Here is a 26,723-nt window from a genome sequence, read left to right on the forward strand (position 1 = left end):
TTCAGCATGTAAACAGATTTCCTGATTAATGCTGAGCCAAGAATAGTGTTCCAAGCTATCAGTGGCCAATATGAAATGCAGGAGCCAGAATTATTTTAAAAATCCAATTGTGATAATAAAAAGTTGCTGATAAATCCCTCACAGTGAAGAATAAAAATCAAAACATTGATTCCCATCTTAGCAGTGTTGCAGAATTAAACCAAATCAACAAAAGGCTGCAAATGGCCTTAAAATGATGGGGATGTCCTTTCACGCCTGATAATTTCTCATGAACCTTTGAAAATGTATGAGGGCTTAGTTAAAACAAATTACATTAGGGAATTACATCACTAGTTTATGGAAATAGAAGCTACATAGATCTCTGTCACAAGATGACTGCCCAAAAGTTAACTTTTGCTTTAAAAAAAGATGTAGTGATGTGAAGCACTCTTTATATAAGTTACTTAATGCGTGTTATAGGAAATGTTTTGGTTGTTCTAAATGTTTTTCATGTTTTATGTATGTTGAGTATTGAAATAAAAAGGGGAAGGGTTTCTGTCTCTTAAAAAGACTGTGTCCTAATTGCTAATCCTGTGATATGAGCCCTGAATTTGTGTGGTACAGCTAACAGAGGGTTGCAAGTCTGACTTGTTATGTTTGTAAATTCCAGTCGCAGATGTAGGAATCATGCAGATTCCCATACAGTTGAAGGCAGTCTGGGATTGTGCAGTCCACACAGAAATGAGGACTAAAATTTTGTGTGTGACCTTGTGTCCACTAGACTAGAATACTTTTGTCAGTTTTGAAACTGGCCCACTTGTACTCAGTCTCAAGTGCTCTTCAGTGACAGTTTGGCATGAGAGAAATCCAAAAGTATTTTACAATTGCAACTGCCCAGGAGGGAATTTGCAGCCATGACAAGTAATGTTCCATAGCACCAACTCAGTGTAAAAATGTGCCAACTTTTCCAGAAGGACAGGTGGCCTTTTACGGTTCCATGGCTGCAACTCCAGCTTGGACGCACCGAAACAAAACATGAAATGATATCTTGGATGACAGCCACCACAATATAAACTGCTCTAAAGTACTAACCAAGAAAGTGGAGGTCATAGGAAGTATGATCTGTGGCCTCTAATTTACAGAGCTGTAATAGTAAGAACAAACTGAATGAAATATCTGAAGGGTACCCAAGCCTCTGGAGGTAAAAATAAATGGCTGGTTCAATTTCAATAGAAGAATTTACACAAAATTAGATCTACAACACAGACCACCTGCAGAGTGATCAACAATGTCCCCAAAGTTCATCCAATCAGCAAAAAGCTCCAATCCAATCAGCAAAGTCCAATCCAACTAGCAAAAAGCACCTGGGACAACAACAACAAAATACATTTTAAAAACGCCTCAATTGTACATGTCTTTTTGTCCCAGTCAATGTAATGGGTTGAGAAGATTGGGGTGGCGGATCATCAACAAAAAGTGATTCAGTGATGTAGGTTTAAGTGTGCAGAAAGAGTTTTATTGTTGAAAGGGTGGGGAAGAGCTTAGGACAAAACAAAACAAAAATTATAAGAAATATAACACCATTATGGTGCTGTTTCTTTTTTTTTGTCTCAGCCAATGCTAACTTACTGGGATAAAGAGGAAAAAAACAAGTCATGGCTTTTTCAAAGAAATACTGATTCAAGGAAGCAGACTTTGTGTACCCTTCTTCTAACACAGCATGACTATGGCTTTGGGGTGGGGGGCATTTTACTACCTACCACAAGAGATACTGGGATTTAGCTTGGGGTAGAATCTCTCCCGAAGACAGGAGTGCCTGGAGTGCTCTGGTCCATGGGGTCACAGAGAGTCGGACATGACTAAACAACTAAACAACAACAAGAATCTCTCCCACCCAACTGTTTCTGGTACGTTTTATGGGGTTCTAGAAGCTGCAGATCTCATGCTGAAGAAAAGAGGGTGGGAAATCCAAGGGCATGAGCCACCATTTGTATTTCCTGAAATCATCCACCCACAAGCATCCAGTAGACAACTTTGCCTCAGGAAGGAGCCTGAGAACACAGCCTGTAACAGAAGAGCAGTGCTGTGTAGAAGAGGACTGAAGATGTCATTTTATTTTTTATTTTTCAAAATCTATCTATCCAATATGATCTTTTCAAAAGTTAACTGGTATTACATAGTACTCTGCTTCATATTAAATGAGATATTAAGGGGGAAAATGAATACATAAATCATTTCACTTTACAGTTGCACTATTTTATTATCTTATCAGATCCTAAGGTTCCACAAAATAGCAAGGCTGATGTGGAAAGATCAGAGAATGATTAAAAAAAAAAACAGTATAAGGACTGCTCTCCTACACAAGCCCCATTGAAGTGAATGGGCATAAGTTATCCATTCATTTCAATGGGGCTTATACGCAAGAACACCCTGGGGAAATTTCACTCTCTGCCAATGGAACAAAAGGAATTTAAATCTGCCTGCAAAGCCACATTTTAATGTTTATTTCAGCCATTTCATCCCCTCCCTTAAATGCAGTTCTCTCTAGTTCTTCATTGCAAACAATTTGGAAGCAGGTTACAAGTTGAAATACAATACACCTGCATAAAACATTGATACAAAAGGGGGAAAATAAAATTCAATAAAAAGAGCAACGACAGACCTGACATTTATTTAATTAACAGCATTTTAAAACATTAGAATCTAGTTATACTTTTATGCCTTTTCTCAGAATTAGACGCACAGGTCCAAACTGCCTTATATTTATGCCCAATGGCTGCCCTATATTGTTCTCTTGCTTTTATGCTGAAGATGAAGCTTCTCAGCATTGCAAAACACCTAATTTAGAGTCATCAAGAGTTCTCCCCTGTGAAAATAATTAGGTCTCTGAATTAGTTTTGGTCCTTCACATAGCTTCATTGACTTTATCTGCTTCATTTGCAGAATTAGACGCAATGTGCAAAAATGTTTCTTTGTAATAGAAGCCATTCTTTGTCTATCATTCTCTCATCAACGGACATATAATGAATAATAACAACAAATAATTTGTAAAAAGAAAGAGAGGGGGAGTTAATTTACAAAGAGAACAAAACAAATTTAATTTGGTTCCTAGGGTAGTTCTGCCTGAATAAGGTCTGCCTTTCTCACACTGTGTGCACCAGAAATCTCAGTATCACTCTGCCTCCCATTCAAGTTGATTCAGGCATTTAATATGGGCCACAGGAACATAGGAAGGCTTATCTTGGGTCATATCATTGGCCCCTCTAGCTCAGTATTCTCTAGGCTGACTGGCAGAAGCTCTTGGGGGGGTTTCAGACAGGGGTTTGTCCAAGCCTGTTTGGGAATTCTAGGGTCAAATCATGGCACCCACAACACGAGAAGCAGATGCTCTACCACTGAATGACACACCTGCTCCAGCAGTTCCATTTACATGGCACTGGGTTTTCCCATATCAATCGGAAACTCTCTCCCGCCCAATCTACTTTCAATTCTGTGTTGAGGTCCCTGCATTGCTGGGGTCTGGGTTAGATGTACAGTTTTGTACCATTCTGATTCAAGATGGTGGACTGAACATTTCAAAACTGCACCGGTTTTAACCATTTCTTTCATACCCGAACTGATTTGTGTGTGTGTGGTTTCTAAGCAATGTTGGGCACTTTCCCCTAGTGAGATCACAAATGAATAAAGAAGGGTACCTAGAATAATAGTCAAATATTTAGAGCTGACCCTGGCAGAAGGAAAGGAGAGGAGGAACAGATGAAGGCAGGAACTGATGTATATTGCAGCAAAGCATTTATATGCATTACCCCTAATGGGAGGAGGGAAATTTTGGGGGCCAGATCAGGCATATGCAAACTGCGGCCCTCTAGATGTTTGGGACTACAATTCCCATCATCCCTAGCTAACAGGACCAGTGGTTGGGGATGATGGGAATTGTAGTCCCAAACATCCGGAGGGCTGGAGTTTGCCTATGCCTAAAGCAGATGATTCATAATCTGACTGGGGAGAATGATCATATGACTGGCCATCAGCAGAAAAAAGAAGACTGCTTTATGTTTCTTGTTCTCATTTCTTATATCCAGTGAAAAATAGTAGTTACAACCCAAAGCCTCTGCAAACATTTCAGTAGAGATTATGGACTGAAGTAATTATGCAAAAACTGTCTGTGCACAGTCTAAATAGAGGCTGTCCTTCTGAAACCACCTTGAATGAAATAAGATGAAACAAAAGCTGTGGCAGTTTCTCTCACTGGGACTTCCACAAGCATCTCCCTGTGGATTATGTCCAGCTTAAATCTGGTTCCATATTGTGATATCATTTGGGGGAGGGGGATGTTTTTAATTCTAGTATATTGAAATATTGCAGTCCCAAATTCTAGAGCGAGAGAAATCTTCTATTTCAGTCTTGATGTCACAGCACCAGTACAGATATTTATAGTATACATTTATTTCATGCAGCAACAGGTCCAAACTGCTTCAGGCACAGTGAGCTAGTCTAATGTATGGCCCTGGTTGCAGTGCACACAGCTTTATGTGAAGTGAAGCCCAGAACAAACAGGCAGCCATCTTAAGCTCCTTTTATTGAACTAGGAATCACAAAAGGAAACAAGCAGCAAAGATTTAAAGGCTCTGTACTTTACAATGCTGATTGCAGATACAGTTATCAGCAATGACATAAATAACTCATGACTGCATGTAACATTGCCTAATTAACATTATATTAGCTATGAATGAGGCTATGTTCCTATATTTACACTTTAATCCTATGCACACCTATTTGGAAGTAAGTCTCATTGAGCACAGCAGGCCTTACTTCTGAGTAAGCATGCAAAGGAGTACACTGTTAATCATTTGTAAGGCAACTTGAGTGTCAGGCAGCAATTGTATGTAGTGTACATCAGCCTTTCAACAACTGTACTTCATATTTTGTTTGCATTTGAAATTTCAACAGTTCCTGAAGTAAAATGTCAACATCACATTAAAATTCTGACCCAGGATTATAAATTTATGAATAAACTGGGTAGCATGAACTGGGTAAAGTAGTTTAAATGTTTATAGGCACTTGTGGGCATGTGTGTGCAGGTATAATACTGCCCTCCAGTGGCACACTGAAAGTTGCTTGGCTTGTGTGTGAGAACAGAACTTAGTAATATATATTTAATGGTGGTCAAGATGTGTAACTATGACCTTTGACACCACAAGAGTCTCATGTGATGCTCAATTCTTCTTTTGCAAGTTAACTTCATTTTACTCATTCTTTTATCTCCATCTCCCTCTCACACATACACACTTTCCTACTAACTATTATAGATGGAATAATTTCTCCTTTGGCTCCATTGTTGTTTTTCCAGCTCCTTTTGTCCTGCATCACATTCCTCCTGCATTGCAAATATAACCAGCAGACTTTGTAATATTAATTCTGTAATTGAGGTATTTGCAGTTTAATGCAGTTTTCAGTTGTTTCCATTTACTGAAATCTTCTCCTCTCTATGTACCGGTAAATTAGTTTGTATGTGCATCGATTTAAAAAAAAAACCTGCAGAAAACAATCCTAAAATGATCAAATGTATGTCTGCATGTAGATAAGACTATTTGGGCCTCAGTTATACTATGAACAAATGCTGTCTTGCGGGATGTTGTTTTAAAAAACAACAACAACCCACACACACACACACATAGAGGGACTCTAGTGTATATTCACATCAAACTTGCCTTTTTTTGGGCAATGTTTTATCAATGCACATGAATATACATGCACACTAATAAGCACAGCACAAAAAGAATTGTAAAGCAATTATCTGTGAAATCAAGATTGCTATGATTGATTCCTCGCTCCTCCCACACTAAGTTTTATCAATGTAAATAGCCATACTGGTAAAGAAAGAGAGGCATGGAGAGACACAAATGAACTGAAGGAGCAGAAAGCTATGAAGAAACTATGGCTTTGTTCAGTATAGTGCTAAGGAGAAAGTTCTATCAGCACAAAGATTCCTCTTTGTGCAATGAAATGTTTTCCTTCTCTCCCCTTACCCCCTGAAGCACACTTAAATATTTTTTTATCTTTCCCTCCAGAACTTATGGGGATGGCAAAGGGTGTGGGCGGAGGAGAGGGGGTAAACTCCTGCACACGATATAGTTGAATATTGCCCCACAGCTGCCCAGTGCTCATGCTCAAATAAAAAACAGAGCAATGAAAATTCCAAACAAAATCATAGTGTTGGAAGGGACAGTGTAATTTGTTTAGTCCAACCCCAAGCTCAACGTAAGATCTGCAGTGAAGGATGCAAGCATAGCATCCCTGAAACAAGGTCATCTAAATTTTGCTTAAATGCCTCCAGCAGAGGGGAGCTCCCAAGGCAGCCTTTCCCATCATCAACTGCTCAAATCATTGCAATGTTTCTCCTAATGTTTGGCTAAAATATGTTTCCCCAAAACTTCCACCCATTGGATCTAAGGCTGAGGAGCACAGCAACAGTCATATGGCACAGATTGCAAGGCTGCTTCATCTTCTGCATTGCAGCCCTTCATATACTGGAAGGCCCCTATCATGTTGACTCTTAATCTTCTCGGGTCCAGGGCAAAAATCACCCAAATATACCTCAGAGGACTTGATTCCTCTTCAACAAATTACTTGCACGCAGAGCAACCATGCTGAAAGGGGAGCACTCATGCAAGGTTCTAAATTGAACAGGGAGCCTCAATGCATAGAGAAAGCTCCCCGTCACAGACCTTCTTCTCATCATGACTATGGCAAAGGAAGCAGCAAGACTTTGGGAGTAGGACAAAGGCCCCTTTCAACATGCTTGTCCTCCACACATAAGTAATGCTTGAAGGCAGCTTAGGTTTCCAGACCGGTTGTCCAACTATTTGTCAACTTCGACTCAGTTAGTTTTAGAAAGCCTTTTCGTTTAGGCATGCCTACCTAGGCAAATCCTTTAGTTGCCTAGATTTGTTCTAGAGGTTTTACCATTTTTTATCTGTGTTTTAGTGTTGATGGTTTCGTGTGTGTGTGTGTGTGTGTGTGTGTGTGTATTGAAGACAGGAGTGCCTGGCATGCTCTGGTCCATGGGGTCACGAAGAGTCGGACACGACTGAACGACTAAACAACAACAACAACAACAACAACAACATATATATATATATATATTATTTTGTGGATTTTAGCTGTGTTTTGTTGCTCTCCCTTTAGGGAATTCCTTCATTAAGCAGCTTATAAATCTTCCAAATAAATATATGCACCATGATCTATGCAGACAGAGTGAATGATAGCCTGATTCACTCGATCTATGCACACACACAATGGTGAAGAATCCTGATATCATGCAGAGAGCCAACTTGAGTAGAATGGACTGCCTGCTATAGATGACCCTCACTATGTGGGTTGGGGAGCTGCAGGAATGGGAAGACACAGGTAGGGGGCTAATGGGCTTATCCCTGTTTACACCCTCACATGATGGAAATCACATTGGGGAGGGTGAGAATAGGAATAAATAGGGCTCATCACTTCCAGCAAACATCAGCTGTGAGCTCTAAGCTCAGCTGAGAGTTAGAGAAGTTCAGTGCTACTTCCAGTGCTCTCAACACAAGTACAGATGTGTCACAAGATAAAACAAACAAATAAATGAACCAATAAATAAATCCTCCCCACACACGAGCCCTTATTTTGACAGCAGAGTCCTTCTTAACTGAAATACTGACCTATTTTCAGCCTTCCTGCTCATAAGAGCATTAGTTCTCCTCCCCAGAGTTCCCTGTCACCTCAAATAATTCAAGGAGTCATTATCGCTGTCATGTTATATAAGCTATAGAAACTACATCATCAAAGTATCCACCATTTCACAATTATTTCAGAGGAACAGATAGAGTACTACTTGTTTATTTATTACCTGCTCTTCACCCTAAGCTCCCACTAGGGGCAACTGGTCTGGTAGGCTGGAGCTGTGGACTCCCACTAAGCTCCCACTAGGGGCAACTGGTCTGGTAGGCTGGAGCTGTGGACTCACACTGCTGACACAAACTTTGTTGCATCTTACTTGGACATGGCTTGGGTTAAAGGTGGCAGTAAGGTCGGGAACCACTGGTGCACTTTCACAGCTCCAACCTCGCCACCAGCCTGTCCCACCCCAGCCCTATCCAGGTAAGCCGCAGACACACAAGAGGGCAGCTCCCCCTCAACACACTGACAGCTATTGCTATTGGCTGAAAGTCAGTTGATTCAGCTCTGTGTGGGTGCATGGCTCCTGAATCAGTACCAAAGCCACTGTGGGCATGAACCACGAAACTGGAAATCAGAGCAATTGGTGATATGACAACTCAACACCAACTTCTTGTGGGGTGGGGAAGGAGTTTCAACCTTATATTATAAAATCTATGCAGTACTATATTGTTCCACAGGAAATGCCTAGCAATATATAAAGAATAATTCCAGTAATGTGGCAGATTACAATCCTGTCCCTTCAGGAAGAATAGTGGAGAGGATGCTGGAGTCCCTGTTAAAAGCTGTATTACTCTTGTCTCCCTATAAAGGCTTATGATGACAATGTGCCAGTGTTACAATACTTTATGACCACAGTGAGTCTGGGAATGCGAGAGGGAAAATATCTATATAATAATTTGTGGAATGCAATAAGCAGCCAAGTGCCGGAGGCGAGTTGGGTCAGTAGTAAATCTGGGATTCTATGTACTGCCTTCCTTTCCAATTTATGTTGGGGGAGGGTATCTGCAAGGCAGTCAATCTTCTTTCCTGGTGTTCATTACCAGCATAAGGAGAAAATTACAAAGATGTGTAGTTTGTCAAGCAAGATAAAAGCAAAGCAAAGATAAAGTATAAACTGGGGGGACTTCTGCTTGGCTGAGGTGCATTGGGGGGGGGGTGTCAATACACATGGCATCTTGAGTTTATGAAACAACATATCCAATTCTACAACTGGCACATTTATACATAAAAGCACACTCATCATTAATTGAGTTCATTTCTGACATCTATAAGAATCACATCATAAAGGTGAGGATTTTGCCTTTATAGTGAAATCATCCCCTTTGTGGAAAATGGGTGATGTGACCCTTAGGAACACCCATGTGAATATCATAGTATGGGCTATGATCTCTCTCTGTCTTCTGGGAGTCACACTTTTATTCCTGCACTGTATACTTCCCACTCATGTCTGTCCTTCTACAGCACAGATTCCAGGGAGCAGCATAAACAGTCCTTCTGATGTGACTCGCAAGCAAGCATGGACATTAACACTTCAAGCTTTAGATGTCTATCATGCAAGTGACAATAAGTATTGCTCTGAATGAAAATGGTTAATGTATTCTTCCTGAAATTTGCAGTGTTTGTTTGCCAACATTTGGGGGGTGGGGGTGGGGTGGGGAGAAGAAGTTAAAATGCAGTCTCTTCCCTGCACACACCACTTGTGCATAATGAAAGGAAACAGTACCTGTTGTAGGTCTTCTGCTGTCCGTTTGTCTTCTCCTGTGACATCCTTATAAGGCAATATAAAGAGTTCTGCTGATGTGGGTAAACCTGGCAGGATTGCCACCAAGATATGCTTACTGGAAATGCCTGTTACCTAGTATGCAGAAAGAAAGGCTGATGATATACCAGGGTAGCATCACAGCCTTGAAATTAAGAGGACTAAAATCATTCAATCAGCTAAAATACCGATAGACAGAGGGTGAGTGGAATCCAAGGTTGCACAAGCAGACTTTGGCTTGTGCAATGAGATTTTGCTTTCCCCTCCTCACTGCTTTGGGTCCCCCCAAGCTTCCTGCAATCTTCCAAGGCAGATTTTGAGGCATGGGTTGCATGGGGGAGTTGTTCCACCCCCTTGATCATTTTGGTTGCCCTGTTCTGAACCTATTCCAAGTCCACAATATCCTTTTTGGAGTGAGATGACCAGAATCGCCAATGACACGTGCTGTTTACAAAATAAAGAAATATTTTTTTCTGGAATATACAATATTCCATAGATTTTTGTAATGGCATTATGATATTTGCATTTTTTATTTCCTAATGTTCCTTAGCATGGAATTTGTTTCTTTTACAGCCACCACACACATCTCCACTGAGCTATCTACCACCACCCCAAGGTCTCATTCCTGGTCAGTCCCCACCAAATCAGAACCCATAAACGTTTATGTGAAATTAAGAATTTTTTTTGCCCCAACACACAACAGTATTCATCTGTGCTTGAGCTTCTGAAATTCCCTCCCTCCAAATTTCACCCAAGAATCTGGTGATTTGAAGTGGTTGGTCATTGTTGTTGTGGAACTAGTGGGATGACCCATGATTCCATTTGTTTCTATTTCTATATTTTATAAACAACACTGTGCAGGCACAGTTATATTTTGCTGTTGTTTTCTTCCTGTCATTCAATTACATTATCCCCCCCCCCCCCATTTCTGGTTAGCCACTGCCATGATCATAAGTGCTTGTGCTCATTAAACTGTTTCTTTTTATTATTATTAGTCAACGGAAAACACAGTTAAACTCCCTTACAACCCCTTAACATTCCCTGCTGAGAAATTCATACAGAGAAAAACAGATTGCTTATCCAAGAGAAGCTAGAGAAAGTGGACTATTGTGAAGGGTTCCCCACAAAATATGTATTCACAAACACACTTGCTCTGTTGTCACAAACACTGTGTCAATCACATTGACTTTAGTAGAACTGCACCAGTTTCACAGGCTAGATAATTACTTCCCCAAGAATATTATTTTGCACAATGGGTCCCAGTACTCCCTTGCTCTGTGTTCTGGAACATCTACTCTATAGAGAAAAGGTGGCAAAGAAATGTGCATTTCAGTTTTTGATTCCATATTGCTAAGTGAATGCAGCAGGGGTGATTAATGAACTGCATTATCAAAGCTCAGGCACAGGGCAGCCCTCAGTGACCTGGAAAGCCTTGGTGTACTGTCTGAATGCCACCACAGTCATGGATAAAATGCTGCAATGAAGCAGTGCAAACTGAAGGGAAAATGAGATGAAGATTGCAAGCTGGATATCTAAACTGCTTCTCTCTCTAGCTACAAATGAAACAAGATAAATTTTCATGTATTTCAGTACATGGCAAAAGAGAAACATATTGTTACAGATGCAAGAACATGTCAGAGGTGGCTTCCTCTTGGAGCCATGAGGAACAAAACCAGAACTGTTTGTGTTTCCTAAATTCAACAAATGCTGTTTCCCAGAATAACCCTGCAAAATCACTGAAGAGTTTCTGCAAGTGAGTGCTTCCAAAGCAAGTCCTGGACAAAGGGGAAGAAATGCATCACGCAGAAGTTACAACTTATTTCTGCACTTACGTCCACCAGAGCATTCTTGATGACTCGACTGATGTCTCGTCTCCATTCAGGAATGTCTGGATTGTAGTCATCCAGATTTGGAGAGAACGATAACCGTAGCGATTGAAATTGCTCTAGGGGAAGACGGGATGGAGAGAACGAAAAGGCTATTATGAGTGAAAACTCCTGGGACGTGGCTACTGAATTTTTAAAATGTGCTTGGCTTTCTAATCAATTAGATTGATGTGCATATTGGACAACACAGCTTGATTAACATTCTGATCCTATCACTCGGCTGTGCCAGCAAATAACTGTTTAGAATTAGATCTACCAATTGTTCAATCAGAACAACATTATTTATGATGATGCACTGGTGTAGCAGGAAGGATGGAAAGGGATGGGAGTGGGGGAACCTAGAATATTATTATTATTTTTTTACACTGAGGGTATAGTGAAGCTTCCCCCCCCATCTGTATATCTATCTATCTGTGCATCTGTCTACCCCTGTAACTATCTACCTGTCTGTGTAGCCATCTATTTTACAGGGAATTTAAATGGCACTTGAAAGGTTTTTGGAAAAGTTGCAAAAGTTCAGCTAACCACAATGTAGCCTAAAAAGAGAGAGGGAGATGCCAGGGCCATGGTAGGTGTATGAATCAGTTGTTGGATGTCTTGTCTTTGTACAGTTTTACATTATTATGTTATATCTGTGCTTTGCCCCATTATCAGAATGGTGCATGATGTTACTTAAATCCTGTAAACCCAAACAACATCCAGAGTCTCCAGAGCTGGTTCTGAAGTGATACTTCAGGTCTGCTTCTAATTAAATCAACTTTAACTTTGCTTTGACACGGAGTACACTGTTAATGCAGGTAAGTCTGGAGCCTTATTGGCAATCGGCTCATTAAGTGTTAATGGTCCATAAACCAGGGGACGGAACCTGCATTCCATCAGGCAGAGCCCTCATTTGCATTAATTGCTTTGATTCCCTCCTCCCTTTCTGTATCTCCCCAAAATGCCGGCATCTTACATAGCAATTAGGGTGTTTGTCTTTTGAAAGGATACAAATGAAACACTCCAAAACATCGGTCAAAATAAGAGAGGCTGCATGGCAATTATTTTAAAGTGCTAAACAGCAGGGGAACCAAGACTGGGGATTTAGGAGAAGTGTTATACTGAGCTCAGCATTTGAAACACAAGAATTGGGTATTCTATGCAAGTTAGTTTTGCAGGAGCTCTGAGCATTACATTTACATTTTACAACTTGGATTTTTTCCCCACCAAAACAACCTTGGGAACATCAAATGGGGGAAATGCAAATGGTAAGTGCATTTTGGCAGAAAGTATTTTTTAGTCTGCACACAAGGGATAATATATGGAAATGTTTAAGCCCCACCCCCTATCCCTAATACCCCAACAACATCTCTTATCCATGCTACTCTTTAGGCTTCTGCAGTTTGGCAAAGGCGTTGAGTGCTGTTCCACTAAAGTGAGAGTCCAACTCTGTTGTGTCAGTTCACAGTCTATTTTGCACACTGCATAGAATGTGTCTCTTTTCAACCAGATTTATGTCCAGTGTGTTGAGAGACAACTACTGCATTTTTCTAAGTATGGTAAGTGTAGGCATAGGACCACAGGTGCAATGAATGTTAGGGTGGCATTGGGCTTCAGCACTTGAACTGAGCATGTGCTGTCACTATGGATATAGAACAAGAGAGTTTTGGGAGATGTGTTTCCCAGATGCGTTTTGATGTAGGGGTGAGTGCAAAAAAATTACGATTTTTATATGCAGTCCTGAACATCATGGGTGTTCTTTAATTCAGGTCCTTGCAGCTATGCAGAACTCCACAAAATTTAAGAGCATCAAACCTTCTCAGCTGCCCTTCTTGACAACTTGATCTTACAGATACATTTCCCCTTGAAAGCTGTTATCTTGTCTGTGTCCTTAGTTCCTTCTTCTCTGAGTAACAAGTGTGTGGGGTGTGTGTATGACAGGACAACCGCTGCAGTAGTCTGAGAAATGAATCAATAACAGTGAACAAGATAGGGCTCACCATACACTGCAATCATCTTGGTGTCTTGCAGAATGGCATTTCCTGCAGAAACCTGCACTGTGATAGTGTTCATCCCTTCGGTGGAGAATGTAAACGCAATGCTCCCTTCCAGGGTGATCAGTGGCTGCAAAGGTAAAAGAAGAAAGCAGGGAAGGTACTTAATGCTCTAGCTTGCCTTATTTTCAGTTGCACAGAGAGTCTGGCCAAGGACCCTTCTCCTAAACCTGCTGCTGAAAATAGACTTGGATTAAGGATGCCCAGTATTGTTGGCCTGAAGAAGGGAACCATGGAGATATTGAGCAACAAAATAAATAAATAGCCACCCACACCCACACACCCAAACACTGGGATTCCTAGAAGCTCCAATTTGAGGTAGGATAAGTGGGACATTGATTGGCAGTCTTATCCATTTGAACACCCTCAACACAATCCAGACCACAGGGTACACCAAGAAGAAAACAGATGAGCTAGAAATATGACTCTGTAGATTAACTCAGGTGACTCAAGACAGTCAGAATACAGGTGGACAAACACCTCCCAAAATAACCAGCCAATTCTCATATTTCAAAATATGAGAAGGAAACTCTTCCATTGAACCATTTTAGATATCAGTGGTTATGATGGGGACAGATTTTGGTACTGTTGCTGATCTTGAGAAAAATAACCCTTAACACTGCAGCCCCTAACACATGCATGAAGTTATTTTACATGAGGATCCTTTTATTACCTATCCTCACAGTAACATAGAGACAAAGATAATGCATATTTCCATCTCATCAAAGGGCAGTGCAGGTCAAGATTATCACTGGATGTGAATGGATATAAAAATAAGAGTTAATGAAGCCTCTCCAAAAGTGCTTAAGAACAATCAGTTCAGCTGGTGGCAAAAGTGCTACAGATTTCTGGCTTTCAATCAGGGAGAAATAATTCAAGGTTTATGCAGTAAGATCCTGGATACAAGCATGAGGAATGTGTCCTCACAGGTGGCATGAACAAAGGGGGAAATATAAGGGAATGTAAAAGTTGGAACAGAAAAGTGGGAGAAGACCTGAAGGAGGGTCTCCACCCCCATCATTCTGCCTGGACACTGAGGTCCAGTGCCGAGGGCCTTCTGGCGGTTTCCTCACTGTGAGAAGCCAAATTACAGGGAACCAGGCAAAGGACCTTCTCGGTAGTGGCGCCCGCTCTGTGGAACACCCTCCCACCAGATGTCAAAGAGAAAAACAACTACCAGACTTTTAGGACTATTGTATTTTAATATTATGTTGGAAGCTGCCCAGAGTGGCTGGGGAAACCCAGCCAGATGGTGGGCAGGGTATAAATATATTATTATTATTATTATTATTATTATTATTATTATTATTATTATTATTACCATTATTACTTCAAGGGGAAAAAATAAACAAATAGCAAAAGCAAAAAAGACACAAATGGATTACCCTTTCATATGTCACTCTAAAACGTAATAGGAAACTTTTTGCAGCCTTAGGGCTGCATTCTGTAGTGGGGTTCCCAAGGGCCATACAGAAAGACCAGAAGGGCCGCGTTGGGCTCCCAAGCCTGAGCTTACCCATCTTTGCTCAAAGTAGTAACAATTCATCTTACATCTTAAATCATATTCTGTAAGTGAATTCATTAGAATGGTGCATTATGTTTGCCACCTACCAACTGAGAACTGCCATGGTTCTCTGCAACAATGTCCTTGTTACATCAACTACCCCACTTATACAACCGAAGTCCTTTGGCTCACGAGATACTGTATTGGCAACCAAGTATTAGAGATTGACACAATACAAGCTACTTTGCTTTTGAGATACTATATTGCAAGCGACATCCACTAATAAAAGATGTAACTTAGTTGCATCAATGCGGGGGTTCTGTAGTAGCTACTGTCCTCTTAATACTTGAGTTTCCTTTACTTTCTCTTTCATCTTCGAGACCTACCACTCCTTGTTTCTGCACCATTTCCACCCCATGTGTAAGCACCGCTACCTGGCTGTTGCCACGGCAATAGTATCCAAAAGAAAGCAGCACAATGGCCACTCCATAGCACACCAAGATGTGACAGTTCCCAATCCCACTGGTAACAGCTTGTATCAGACACCAAATTTGAGCCTATATATCTTGCCTTGCACCAGAGACAAAGCATCAGATACGCAGTAGCAAGCAAGGGAATTGGAACTAGCAGGCAGTTTCATAGACTGGCCTAATTTCACAAAGGCCGCCGCCAGAAATTTTATGCAGTGCAAGTCTCCCTCTTGTCACCACGACTTATTTATTAGTATTTAGTAAGTATATTTTGTAGCTCGCCCTTCATTGGGCGAACCCAGGGTAGGTTAAATAGTCCGACAAATAAGAGCAGGCAAAAATTTACAGCCATTTATGTAGCAAGAGGTGTCGTATATAAAGGAAACTGAGATAAGGGAAACACACTGCATATCTGTGTTACACCTGAACTGACCCCCTGGATATATGAAAAAGTATTCAGTCATGCTAGCAGTTGCCACCACCCTAAAGAGCCGTGACTAAATTTTTGGGAGCTTAGTTGAATGTCGCTGCCCTACCACCCTGTCAACTACCTCCTGCTAGTGTGAGCTCTCCTAACTTCCTATTGAAATTCAAAGTAGCCTTAGATGAGTCTAGCAACACAATTTATCAGGCACCGATTAAAGATTTTTCTCCCCCCAGTGAACAAATGAGGGTGGGTAGTGGGTTATTTTGGCATACTGTTTTATGCTAACTACTGTCCGTAGGCAGGGAAATGTACTACATGTCATTTCACTTCTGTGGTAATGAGGCATTCTTGCAGCTTAACAGCACAAATGAGAACTTCGTATAGGTTTAGCATTATGAAAAGAGTAGGATTTGGGACTTTCGGCAAACGTTCCTTTTTACTAGTGCTACAGAGCACAACACACTGTAAAATACAGTTTCAAACCCTGGAGCAGTGCAGAGACATCATCAGCCGAACTCAGAACTTTATCTCTGAAGTCTGGGTTTGTAACATGAGTTTAAAAAAGAAAAAAAAGCTTGCATTTTACATAAGGAAAGGAAAAAAGCCCCAAATCTTGGAATCTTTGATAATCTGTCACTCTGCAGTTTTCTCAGTTTGATCTCTTCAGCCGTGTCCAATGGGGGATTAGTGATTTGCATAAGATGCAAATTAGGCCTAAACAGAGACAGTTAAGCAAGTTTTTTTTTAAAAAAAAGCTGATTTGCAACATAAAAGTGCTGAGGGTTGCTCTCTGTGATTTGCAGGGCCCTGTAAGCTGTTCCCTGAGAGAAATCACAAGCCCCGTGATAATGTTATTATGTCACAATTTAACAATTAATTTATCTCCATGAAATACAAACCTCGGTGTTATTTCCAAACCACCAGATATAAGTCAGTGTTCCAACTTGACTGGGCCACAGGACTGCCGTGGCATTAACTTCTTTGTTCTTTGTTGTCACAAAGGGCAACGATAAATGGACATGTTCCAAAGGACCTGGAAACAAGAGAGAATGCAGAAAAGTGTAGATGAGTCTAGTTTTATGCATTAACACTCTATGACTGTCTTTGACCCCACCCTTGGTTTCAATAAGGGCTGCAGACTACTTCCCACAAATTCTTATTTCAACACCGGTTGCCATCCTGTGTGAACTTATTTGAGAGGAAGCCCCAGTGGGACTTATTTCTGAGGAAATAAATATAAGACTCCGTTATAAGGCTTCCACAGCCTCCATATTGTTTATTCACTGACTCTGGGAAGCCATGGTCAGTCACAGTTTCCTAGTGCTGTGTAGACATAGTGCTTTTAGTATACATAGAAGATAATTATACACAACGCAGTAGAGATGGGATTCACACTCTAACCCAGTAGTGACTTTCATTGCCATATGTAGAACAACCCTCCTCAGTATAGCTGTCCTTAAGGTGAGCTGAAGAATGCTGATGGAGTTTGACCTTGTCAGGCCATGCTATTTTTTCCCACCACATTTACCAGATTACGGGTGCATATCAGGTTTTGTGGATGCTGTAGCACAGTCTATGATTAGGTTGGGAATGCTAAGGCAGCTTGCAGTGTTATGCTTTCTGACTGAGTATCAATCTCAAACACAAGCCCACACCCAAAGGAGTGCAGTTCTCCAGATTTTGTGAGTGATCTTTTCTCAATAACACATTACATGGGCAATTTATAGGATTAAAAGTGGCTAATTAGGATGAAAAGGACATTATCTGATGTCAGCAGCAAATAAAAACTTTCCTTTCTACACACAGATTGCTCTCACTATGACAGTCCAAAGCATATTAGCAAAACAAGTACTATTTTACAGAAGACCCCCAATTTCACCACAACCTGTTATAGCGTCCTGGTAAGCAGGGCTTTAAAACCCCTTAGCATCAGACCATGCATGGGTGCTATCCAACGGAATATGAGAGCTGTAACCTTTGTTGCACTGTGACAAATAGACCACCTTTTCACTCAAACCTAAGTGCTTCAGCAAGTAATAGTCTGCTTGTTTTAAAACATATACCTGCAAACAATCCAATGTACAACATGGACTCAAGCCTCCAAACTCCAAATGCAGCTTAGGCAAACTATCACCGTACATTTATCTGGTGTTCTGAATGATCAGAAACACAAGCTATGTGTTTTGCTTATTGAATTGTTTGGATCTGGATAATTAAATTTAATTATTTGATTCTAATTATAAACCAGCTGTATCTGGGAGAAGTGGCACTATGACAATTCTGGATAAAGATTTCAGAACAGCAACTTTCAAATGGTAAAGATAATGAGCAAAATCTTTGCTACGCAGAAGCCAACCAAACAAATATAGATGGCCATATCCTCAGGAGACATTCAGTGGTAATTGGCTGAGTTAATACAGGGGTGTTGCTTTTTCTTGGGAATATATTGCATTAACGGGGGGGGGGGGCTTACAGATTGATAGGAAGAGTGTTGTAGGTCAACAGCAAAAATATCTATTTCTAGCAAGGATCCGTTCCAAAGTATTTCATAACTTTTTCACAAATCTAGTCTCCTTTTTTATGCAAAGAGAATTTGCAAAATATCAGGGAAAGAATAGATTTATACTTGGCCCTACTGCCCTCTGTCTCTCATTTGGAACAATTTATTTTGAAAATAAAGAGAAGGAAGAAAGGAAAGAAATGCAACAATACCCAGAGAAAACAAGTTTCCCCGCCAAGTATAACAAGGTAAGATTCTTCTCCCCACATAGGTTATATTTTGAGTGGTGGAATGGTATCATAACTGTTGTTTTCCTGCAAGCATTCTCAAGGCTGAGGTTTATTATCACATCCCTTTATTTCTATTACAAAATATCCATACACAATACGGAAGAAGGTGTAGCATCCTACAGCACAATTAAGAGAAAGGCTGTAGCTCAGTGGTGGAGCATTGATTTCCTTCTAAGATTCCTTACACGCCTTTCACCATAAGGTCGCAGGGCAGGTTATAATAATGCTGAGCTATATGGGCTGATGGTGGGACTCAGTATTAGGTAGCTTCCTACACTCCCAATGAAATTTGATTTTTTTCGATTATTATTATTCAATCTACATCTTACCAAGGAACCCAGTGTGGAATTTTTTTATACCTCTTGACTTTTGTTCATGTCAGGACTTATCTAGACATGGCGCTGGGATCCCACCAAAACTACACCTTTGCATAGCTTCAAGAGAAAAGGTCTCTGTTGATACCGGTGGGAGTTATGTTGGAATGAAGTTATACGGCTTTAGTAGAAATGTTATAAGGATTTAAGTTTAAATAGATTAATGGAATTTTAAAGGTAAAATAAGGTTAGAATGTCTTAAGATAATTATACGACAGATAAGAGAGGAAGATGGAAAGGAATTGCTGAAACATTTGACAGAAGTGGAATACAAAAAGGGAGGTGTGAGGAGGTCGGTGAAATAAGTGAATGAAAGATAAGATATTTAAATTGTTTGAGTGTTTTAAATTGTTTTTGTTTGGTTTTGTTAGTTGAATGTGTTTAGTGTTATGTAGTGTCTTTATATTGTATTGTATTGTTTTTCCCCCTCTGTTTTTGTTTAGCTTTGTAGTGTTTAAATTGTTCAAAAAGTAATAAATATATATATATAAAAAGATACCGGTGGGAGTTATGGACAGCTGCTGCTTTATCCTATCTTTAGAAATGCGACTACTTGTAGGTGTTAACACAATACAATGAGGAGGAAATGACCACAAGCTACCCATGCCTTGGGATGGAAGAATCTATCAATTTAGGTTCTCTCTTAATTACTCATTTTTTCCAGTCTTAAATCAGTTCTCCACATTTCTTAAGCAATTTCATGGAAATTCTTCAACCTTTCAGAGTGAATTTCTCCTGATACCTTTTGCATGCAGTTTTGATTAAAGCACACATTTTTGCAAGCAATTGCTTCTAATATAGTGCATATTAGCATGTTATTTTCATGAATGTATTCATTTTACACATATTAGATGCATTTTTGTAAGCAATGCTTGGCTGCATTACTGCATTGCAACATTTAGACAAGTGCAAATTTTAAAGGATGCTTGTGTTTTTGTTCACATTTTTTTTAAAAATATATATATGAATTTGATAGATTTGGCTGCAGATGCAACCTAAAATGAATTTCTCCCCCATCCCTACCCATTACTACTCTCTTTTAACTATCTAGGTTCTGCTTACTAACATTATACATGAAAATTCATGGCAGCAGAGTTGGGAGATGGGGACCAGTTCTGTGTTCTGAACTTTTAGGAGCTGAACAAAATGAAGCAGAAACAATATATTGGTGTCACTTCCTATCTTCATTAGAAACCTTTTTATTAAAGCTCTAATGTGCAAAATGGCAACATCTGTTAAGAATGTTGGATATTCAGGGTTGTATTTCCAACTACGGTAAGTCATACTCACGCATCAAAATCAATGGACTTTAGTTCATCATGTCCATTGATTTCAATATGTCTGCTCTGAGTGTTACTTAATTGGATTCAGGTTTCCTCACCTAACTGGTGTAATCCTGCTTAATGTTTGATTATATTATTTACATTGTATATGCATGGAATGTTTCTTGGAAGTGGCAGTACATGTAGATTGCTTGTTACACACATTTTCACTTAAGAAGAGGGATGGGGATGCTCCACATGTGAGGCCAAGTTTCCTGCAATAAGTGCACATAATGGAAAATGGATATCTGAACTGGAAATTTGAAAAGTTGTTCACCAGATGTAATATGTGTTATGCCAGATAGATACAATATTGGCCTAACCAGGAGACCTCTTTCATTACATGCAGTCAGAGCAATCTGTGTTTGTGCAATGGAATCAAATATTTATTAAGCTATTATTAATTAATTATCCAAACTTGGCCTTGAGTACTCTGGTTAACATCCAGTATTTTGGTTTCATCCAATGTAATAGGCTGAACAAACTCAGCCATTTAGTTCTAATTGAAGCAGGCACATTCTGAATATTACAGAATCATAGAAAAATAGAGTTGGGCGGGACAACGAGGGTCATTTAGTCTAACCCTCAGCAATGCAGGAATCTCAACACATTGCCCCACCCAGCTTGAAACCCTACCGGACCATGCTTAGCTTTGCAAATGTGCTAGTAGTTTTATTGCTGCCCTGTTAGGAACAGTTCACAAAAGTGACTTATGAAGAATCATGAGTAGATCATAGATTCTACTTTGAGAGCTGAGCAGCTTTGTGTGTGTGTGTGTGTGTGTGTTTTAAATCACCAAAGCGGGTAACTATGATGAACTTCTGAAATCAGTGTGTTAGAAAACAAAAAAATGCAGCTTTGGAAATGCAGCTTTGGAACAGCAGGTGGTGTTGTACTCCTATCTACACGATATTGAGAGCAATAAAAATACACATTACTTTTTCTTGCAGAGTTGGACAACCTTTTATGATCTTGGGGTCAATTGTTATTTAAAACTTTTCAAGCCATCCTAAAAATATAGGGTTTGCCTCCACAAGGACCATTCATGTTCATGGAATTGGTATATCCTGTTTTCCTCACTCTGTGTATGAGGCATTAATGTGCCCCCCCCCATACAGTGAGCAAACGAGGGACATGCTAGCTAGCCCTGTCATTCCCAGCATGTCACTATCACTGGTCCTACAACCACCCAGGCTATGGAGGCAAATGTCTCTAGTGTGTGTGTTCTCGTGCATCTGTTGGTTCAAGTCCCAAGTGCAGCTCTTTTGAGCAGAGGGGAAACTGTAGCTCCATGGTAGAGCTTTGCATATAGAGGAATTGATATGCCTTGCATGTAGAAGATCCCACATCAGGTTGTAGGTGATGGGAGAGATCTCCACCTGAGATCTGAAGGCAGCCCTGTTTAGGGAAGCTTTTAATGTTTGATGTTTTATTCTGCTTTTAATCTGATTGGAGCCGCCTAGAGTGGCTGGGGAAACCCAGCCGGATGAGCGGGGTATAAATAAATTAATAACAATAATAATATTACTACAAAGACCCAGTATAAGGCAGCTTCCTATGTGCTCTAATGTCTATGAGCAACGGTTATAAATAGAAGCACCGATCCATTTTGGTTCTCTCTGTTTCTCATTTTTCTAGTCTTAAATTCATTTCTCCTCATTTTGGAGGCAATTTGTGTGGTTTAAAATAATGAGAAGAATCCTCATGAAAATCCACCAGCTTTTTAGTGTGAATTTCTGCTCACAGATGGCAGACACAGTTTCATATGCAATTTTGATTAATGGATACATTGTTGCAAGTAATTTTCACTAATATAATACATGTTTATGTTAGTTTCACTAATGGCTTCACATTTATGCAGATTTTTCTGTGATATATGCATTTTTGTAAACATTGCTAGGCTCGAGAACTGCATCACAGAATTGTGATAAGTGCAAATTTTGAAGGTTGGCTGTGTTTCAGTTCTCACAGTGGGAATTGGATAGATTTCAAATGCAAACTGAATCAAATTTCTTCTGCATTCTTGTTATGGTTTTACAGAAAGTCTCTCTACATTTACAATGCTCCTGGTTTGTTTATTTAGTAGATTCTTCTGGACTAATTTTGTATTAGAACACCAGCTTGCAACTATTCGTTTATTTATTTGTTATAATCCTTTGTTTTCATGATATTTTTTTAAAAAAATATATGTTTAGCATTCTAACCATAGGTATAAAGTTTAAAACCAGAGAGACACTGCCCTTTCTTGACCTTTAAAGCATATGCAACTGATCATGTGAATCAGCTTTCAGGAGCACTAGGGACAGACTAGCCCTCTCTACCCTATAACTGAATACCTCCATTCTCTGTATCTGCTTGCCTTAGACTGCTGGGAGCCACAATTACTCAGTCTGCTGAGTAATTTGATTCTAGAAACACTGAGGAACATATGAAAAGCTATGCCGCTTGTGATCCTGCTGAGAGCCTCAGTAACTTTTTTGCATTCTATTCTAATGCTATACACTGTGTTGATCAAATTATGTGGTGGGGAAACCCATTCCCAGAGAGGAATGACCCAGACAACGACTTTTCCTTTGTAGCTTGTGGCCTGCATAGGCAAATAGCTGCTCCATCAAGTGGCCTCATTAGCTTGCAAACAAAGTAGTGCACAGTGAAGATGGGCCCCTGCGGAATCATCTTCTGTCAAATTGTAGCAGATTGCATGGCCCTGTGTTATCAGAGACCCCCAGAGCCTCTCTGGAGATATTACCAGCACTCAAGTGTGTTTGCAGTGACCTTTACAAACAAAGAAGGCCTGGCCTCCCCACCCCGCTGGCATTTTCATAAAGATGGGAAGAGATAAGAGGCTGAGAAGGCAATTTCATTTCTTTCATATTGATTTTGGTTATTTTGGTTGCTGATATTTAAATATTGATCTTAATCATTTCTGTATCCTTGTTTAGCTTTTGTGGCATAATGCTGAGAACTGCTTTATATAAATAAATACAAACTCACATATAAATAAATAAACAAATAATTTGTTTAAGTAAAGATTGGCCAACAGAACTTTGTAAATTTTGTATCAAGGTTCAATGGGCTGCTTGCTCTTTATATAAAATGTTAACTTTTGCATTTAAAAGCAGTGCTTTTTTCTGGGGGGTACACAGGGGTACACATACCCCTAAACATTTTGTGAATCTTTGTACGTTTGTCCATTTACTGTATTTATTTTCCCCGATTTGAACTATAAAGTGGTGGCTTTCTTGAGTCAAAATGAGAGTACCCCAAACATTGTTTAAGAAAGAAAAAAAAGCACTGCATATATCAGCTTAGGTATTTTCAACAGCTTCAAACTAAAACTTAGTATTGTGGTATAGTTCTTTCATGGGCCAGTATAAACAAAGGCCTATTTCCAAACACTGTAAATCCCATCCTCTGAGAGCAAACTGACTATGTGAACAGGGCAGGGGCAGCAACTCACAAAAGTCAGGGCCCAGCGTGGAGCTGAGCATGCTGTGGCTTCAGTGGCTCCTCCTCCTCCTGTCATGGAGGGGAAGGGGGGGGGAGAAGCCCCAGCCAATGGCAGTGACAGGAGGAGGAGGGCGATGAGCAGCCACTGGCCACTGAAGCCATGTTGCCTTCATGTTCCTGGCTCCTCCAACATCCTGATGTAAATTGGGGGTGGCACTTGCTCAACTTCCCGCCCCGCCCAATCCCCCTCACAAGTTGGCACCTCTGAAGCAAGGCTTCCCTGTCTGTGCTCACTAGTATACAGCCCACAGGGACTTTGTTGCCTAGGGCAACGCCCACCTATCAAAAGTCTTGTTGCACCTTTCAGCCCGCTAAGCCAATTCCTTCTTTTACCTTTCCCATTCCTTTTTACTTTCTAAGGCTGCAATCTTCTACACACTAATAATAAAGAAGTACCACTGAACTGGGTGGGACCTGCTTTCAAGTAGACCAGGGGTTGCCCACCTTTTTAGGCTAGTGGGCACCTTTTGAATTTTGAGAGAGTGCTGGGGGGTTAGCCGTCACAAAATGGCTGCCATGGAGGTGCCATGGCAAAACACAAATGGCTGTCATGGGGAGAGTGACTGAAAACAAAATGGAAGAGATAACTACCCCTGACAACCGTGTGCTTATCATGGAAAGTCGGCTATGTCCTGCAGGTCCTGATTATGGAAGCACTCACACTGGTGCCTCTCATTTTGCCTCTTTCCAGTGTCTAGAACATTGCTCTCTCTGCCCCCAATCTAACCTCATTATTTCATCTTCCTCCCAAGCTTCCACTATTGTTCCATCAAACTCTATTTCCTATCAGCCCCTAACCTTACTACAGTGGTGCCTCGAAAGACGAAAAGAATCCGTTCCGCCAGTCTCTTCGTCTTGCTGGTTTTTTTTGTCTTGTGAAGCAAGCCCATTAGCGGATTAGTGCTATTAGCGGTTTAGCGGCTATTAGCGGCTATTAAAGGCTTAAGGAATTAGCGGATTAGCTGCTAAAAGGCTATTAGCGGCTTAGATCAGCTGATAAGCGGCTTAGATCAGCTGTTAGGCAGCTTAGCCATCAGCTGTGAAGCGGCTTGGGGAAAAGGGGGGGAGGGGGGAAAAACCCCAGGAATCGCAAGACATTTTCGTCTTGCGAAGCAAGCCCATAGCAAATTTGTTTTGCGAAGCACCTCCAAAACGGAAAACCCTTTCGTCTAGCGGGTTTTCCGTCTTGCGAGGCATTCGTCTTGCGGGGCACCACTGTATTCCTCACCACCCTTCAGCCAGTCAACTTCTCCACACACATCCACCTCCGCCAGACCCTACCTTTGCTCCTTCTCCCTCCCCTACTCTCTGTGTGGGTCTGTCTGCATGCATCAACTGCTCCTCAGTGTTAAGAAGAAGAGAAGAAGAGTTTGGATTTGATATCCTGCTTTATCACTACCCGAAGGAGTCTCAAAGCAGCTAACAATCTCCTTTCCCTTCCTCCCCCACAACAAACACTCTGTGAGGTGAGTGAGGCTGAGAGACTTCAGAGAAGTGTGACTAGCCCAAGGTCACCCAGCAGCTGCATGTGGAGGAGCAGGGAAGCAAACCCGGTTCACCAGATTACAAGTCCACTGCTCTTAACCACTACGCTACACTGGCTCTCAAGTGTGACCTGCCTACTGTGATCTTAGCTTTGGCTCCACTTGATGTTACATACCCTTTCCTTCACCCACCAGTCCCAGAGGACAGCAACCCCCACTGTTTGGTGCCAGGCCTGAAGCAGTATATAAATACATTAATAAACAAATCTTTCCAATATTTCATGAGGAATCAAAATTGAGAAAGCACAGCACAAAGTGGTTGCCATCTCTCCTCCTGCTATACTAAAGAATCATACTAGGTCTGGGGCACTGTGGAAGAGACAAAATGGTGGTCATGCTGCCAACACAGTTGCTACTGCCAGTTCTTGCAGCAGCAACAAAAACCAAATGGCAATCTGAGGAACATTGTGCTACTGACAACTGTGAGGTGGAGGTGGAGAATTTTCATCCTCCCTGGAGAAATTCAGTGAAATTGTGTCTCCGGTTACTTTACTCATGGATAGGGTGGGGAATTTTGAGAGGCCATTTCCTCACAGCATTAAGATTTCCTGCTGAATTTTTTTGGTACCCATTTCTCTTTCACTTCCATCTTCCCAAAGAATAAATGTTAATATAAAAGTGAACTACTCCTTCTCTTAGCAGGTTTCATAGTACAAACGTATAAGAAAGAAAGAAAGAAAGAAAGAAAGAAAGAAAGAAAGAATCTTTAAAATATTTCATATACCAATGTAATAACATACAATTTACATGCAAGTACATGACAGCACTGTCTGCCCCCAGGCTGTTTTCCACCTGCGCTGTTACTCGGAAAATCCCCACATTCTGGTAGACGTGCTTGATCCCATCTTCTGTGGAGCTGAGATTGGCGTACGACACAGCACTGCCGTCTCCAAAATCCACACGGATTATTGATCTTTGAATGTCACCCTAAATTAGAGAGGTAGGGAGGATAATTAGTATAAAATAGATATGGAATCCAGGGCAATTTGAATATTTGCCATCTTGAAAGGTATTCAGGCGCACAAGTAAGAATCTACATTTATAGGGATCAGTCAAAATCTTACGTCTGGTTCAGCAAAAATTAGTTGGGGGGGGGATTTTGACAAAACCACTGAGGCAAAACTAAAGGAGAAGAATGAAATTGTTTTGGGGTAGGCAAAGTTATTCTGGGGAGGGGGCTTCTTGCCTTCTTTCTGTTTAAGAGCCCCTGCCAAAATCAGTGAATTAGAACACAAAAGTAGAAACTGCCAGTCCTGACACAGTCCTGCCAGTACTGACACAATTGTTCTCTGCTCCCCAAAACATTTCAGGGGTTCACAACATGAGTTGAATTATGACTCCCAAAATTGCTGCTCCCAATTTTCCGCCTGCGAATGGGATAGCAAATTGGAGGCTGCTGTTTTCGCACA

The 26,723-nt window shown here is 40.7% G+C and overlaps 1 protein-coding gene across 8 annotated transcripts in view; it reads right to left on the bottom strand.

Annotated features, from left to right (window-relative positions):
* The window catches only part of SORCS1 (sortilin related VPS10 domain containing receptor 1), a 424,966-nt gene that overhangs the window by 79,341 nt on the left and 318,902 nt on the right, over nt 1-26,723 (bottom strand). For all 8 annotated transcript variants that reach the window (XM_083441628.1, XM_083441634.1, XM_083441632.1 and 5 more), the window contains exons 19-23: nt 26,055-26,241; nt 16,674-16,807; nt 13,320-13,443; nt 11,287-11,399; nt 9,419-9,550 (exon numbers count right to left, since the gene is read on the bottom strand). In XM_083441628.1, coding sequence (XP_083297754.1) covers nt 9,419-9,550; nt 11,287-11,399; nt 13,320-13,443; nt 16,674-16,807; nt 26,055-26,241 — 690 coding nt within the window. The remainder of the gene's footprint in view (nt 1-9,418; nt 9,551-11,286; nt 11,400-13,319; nt 13,444-16,673; nt 16,808-26,054; nt 26,242-26,723) is intronic.

This window comes from Podarcis tiliguerta (assembly GCF_965153285.1).
Source record: "Podarcis tiliguerta genome assembly, chromosome: 5".
Taxonomy (NCBI): Eukaryota; Metazoa; Chordata; class Lepidosauria; order Squamata; family Lacertidae; genus Podarcis; species Podarcis tiliguerta.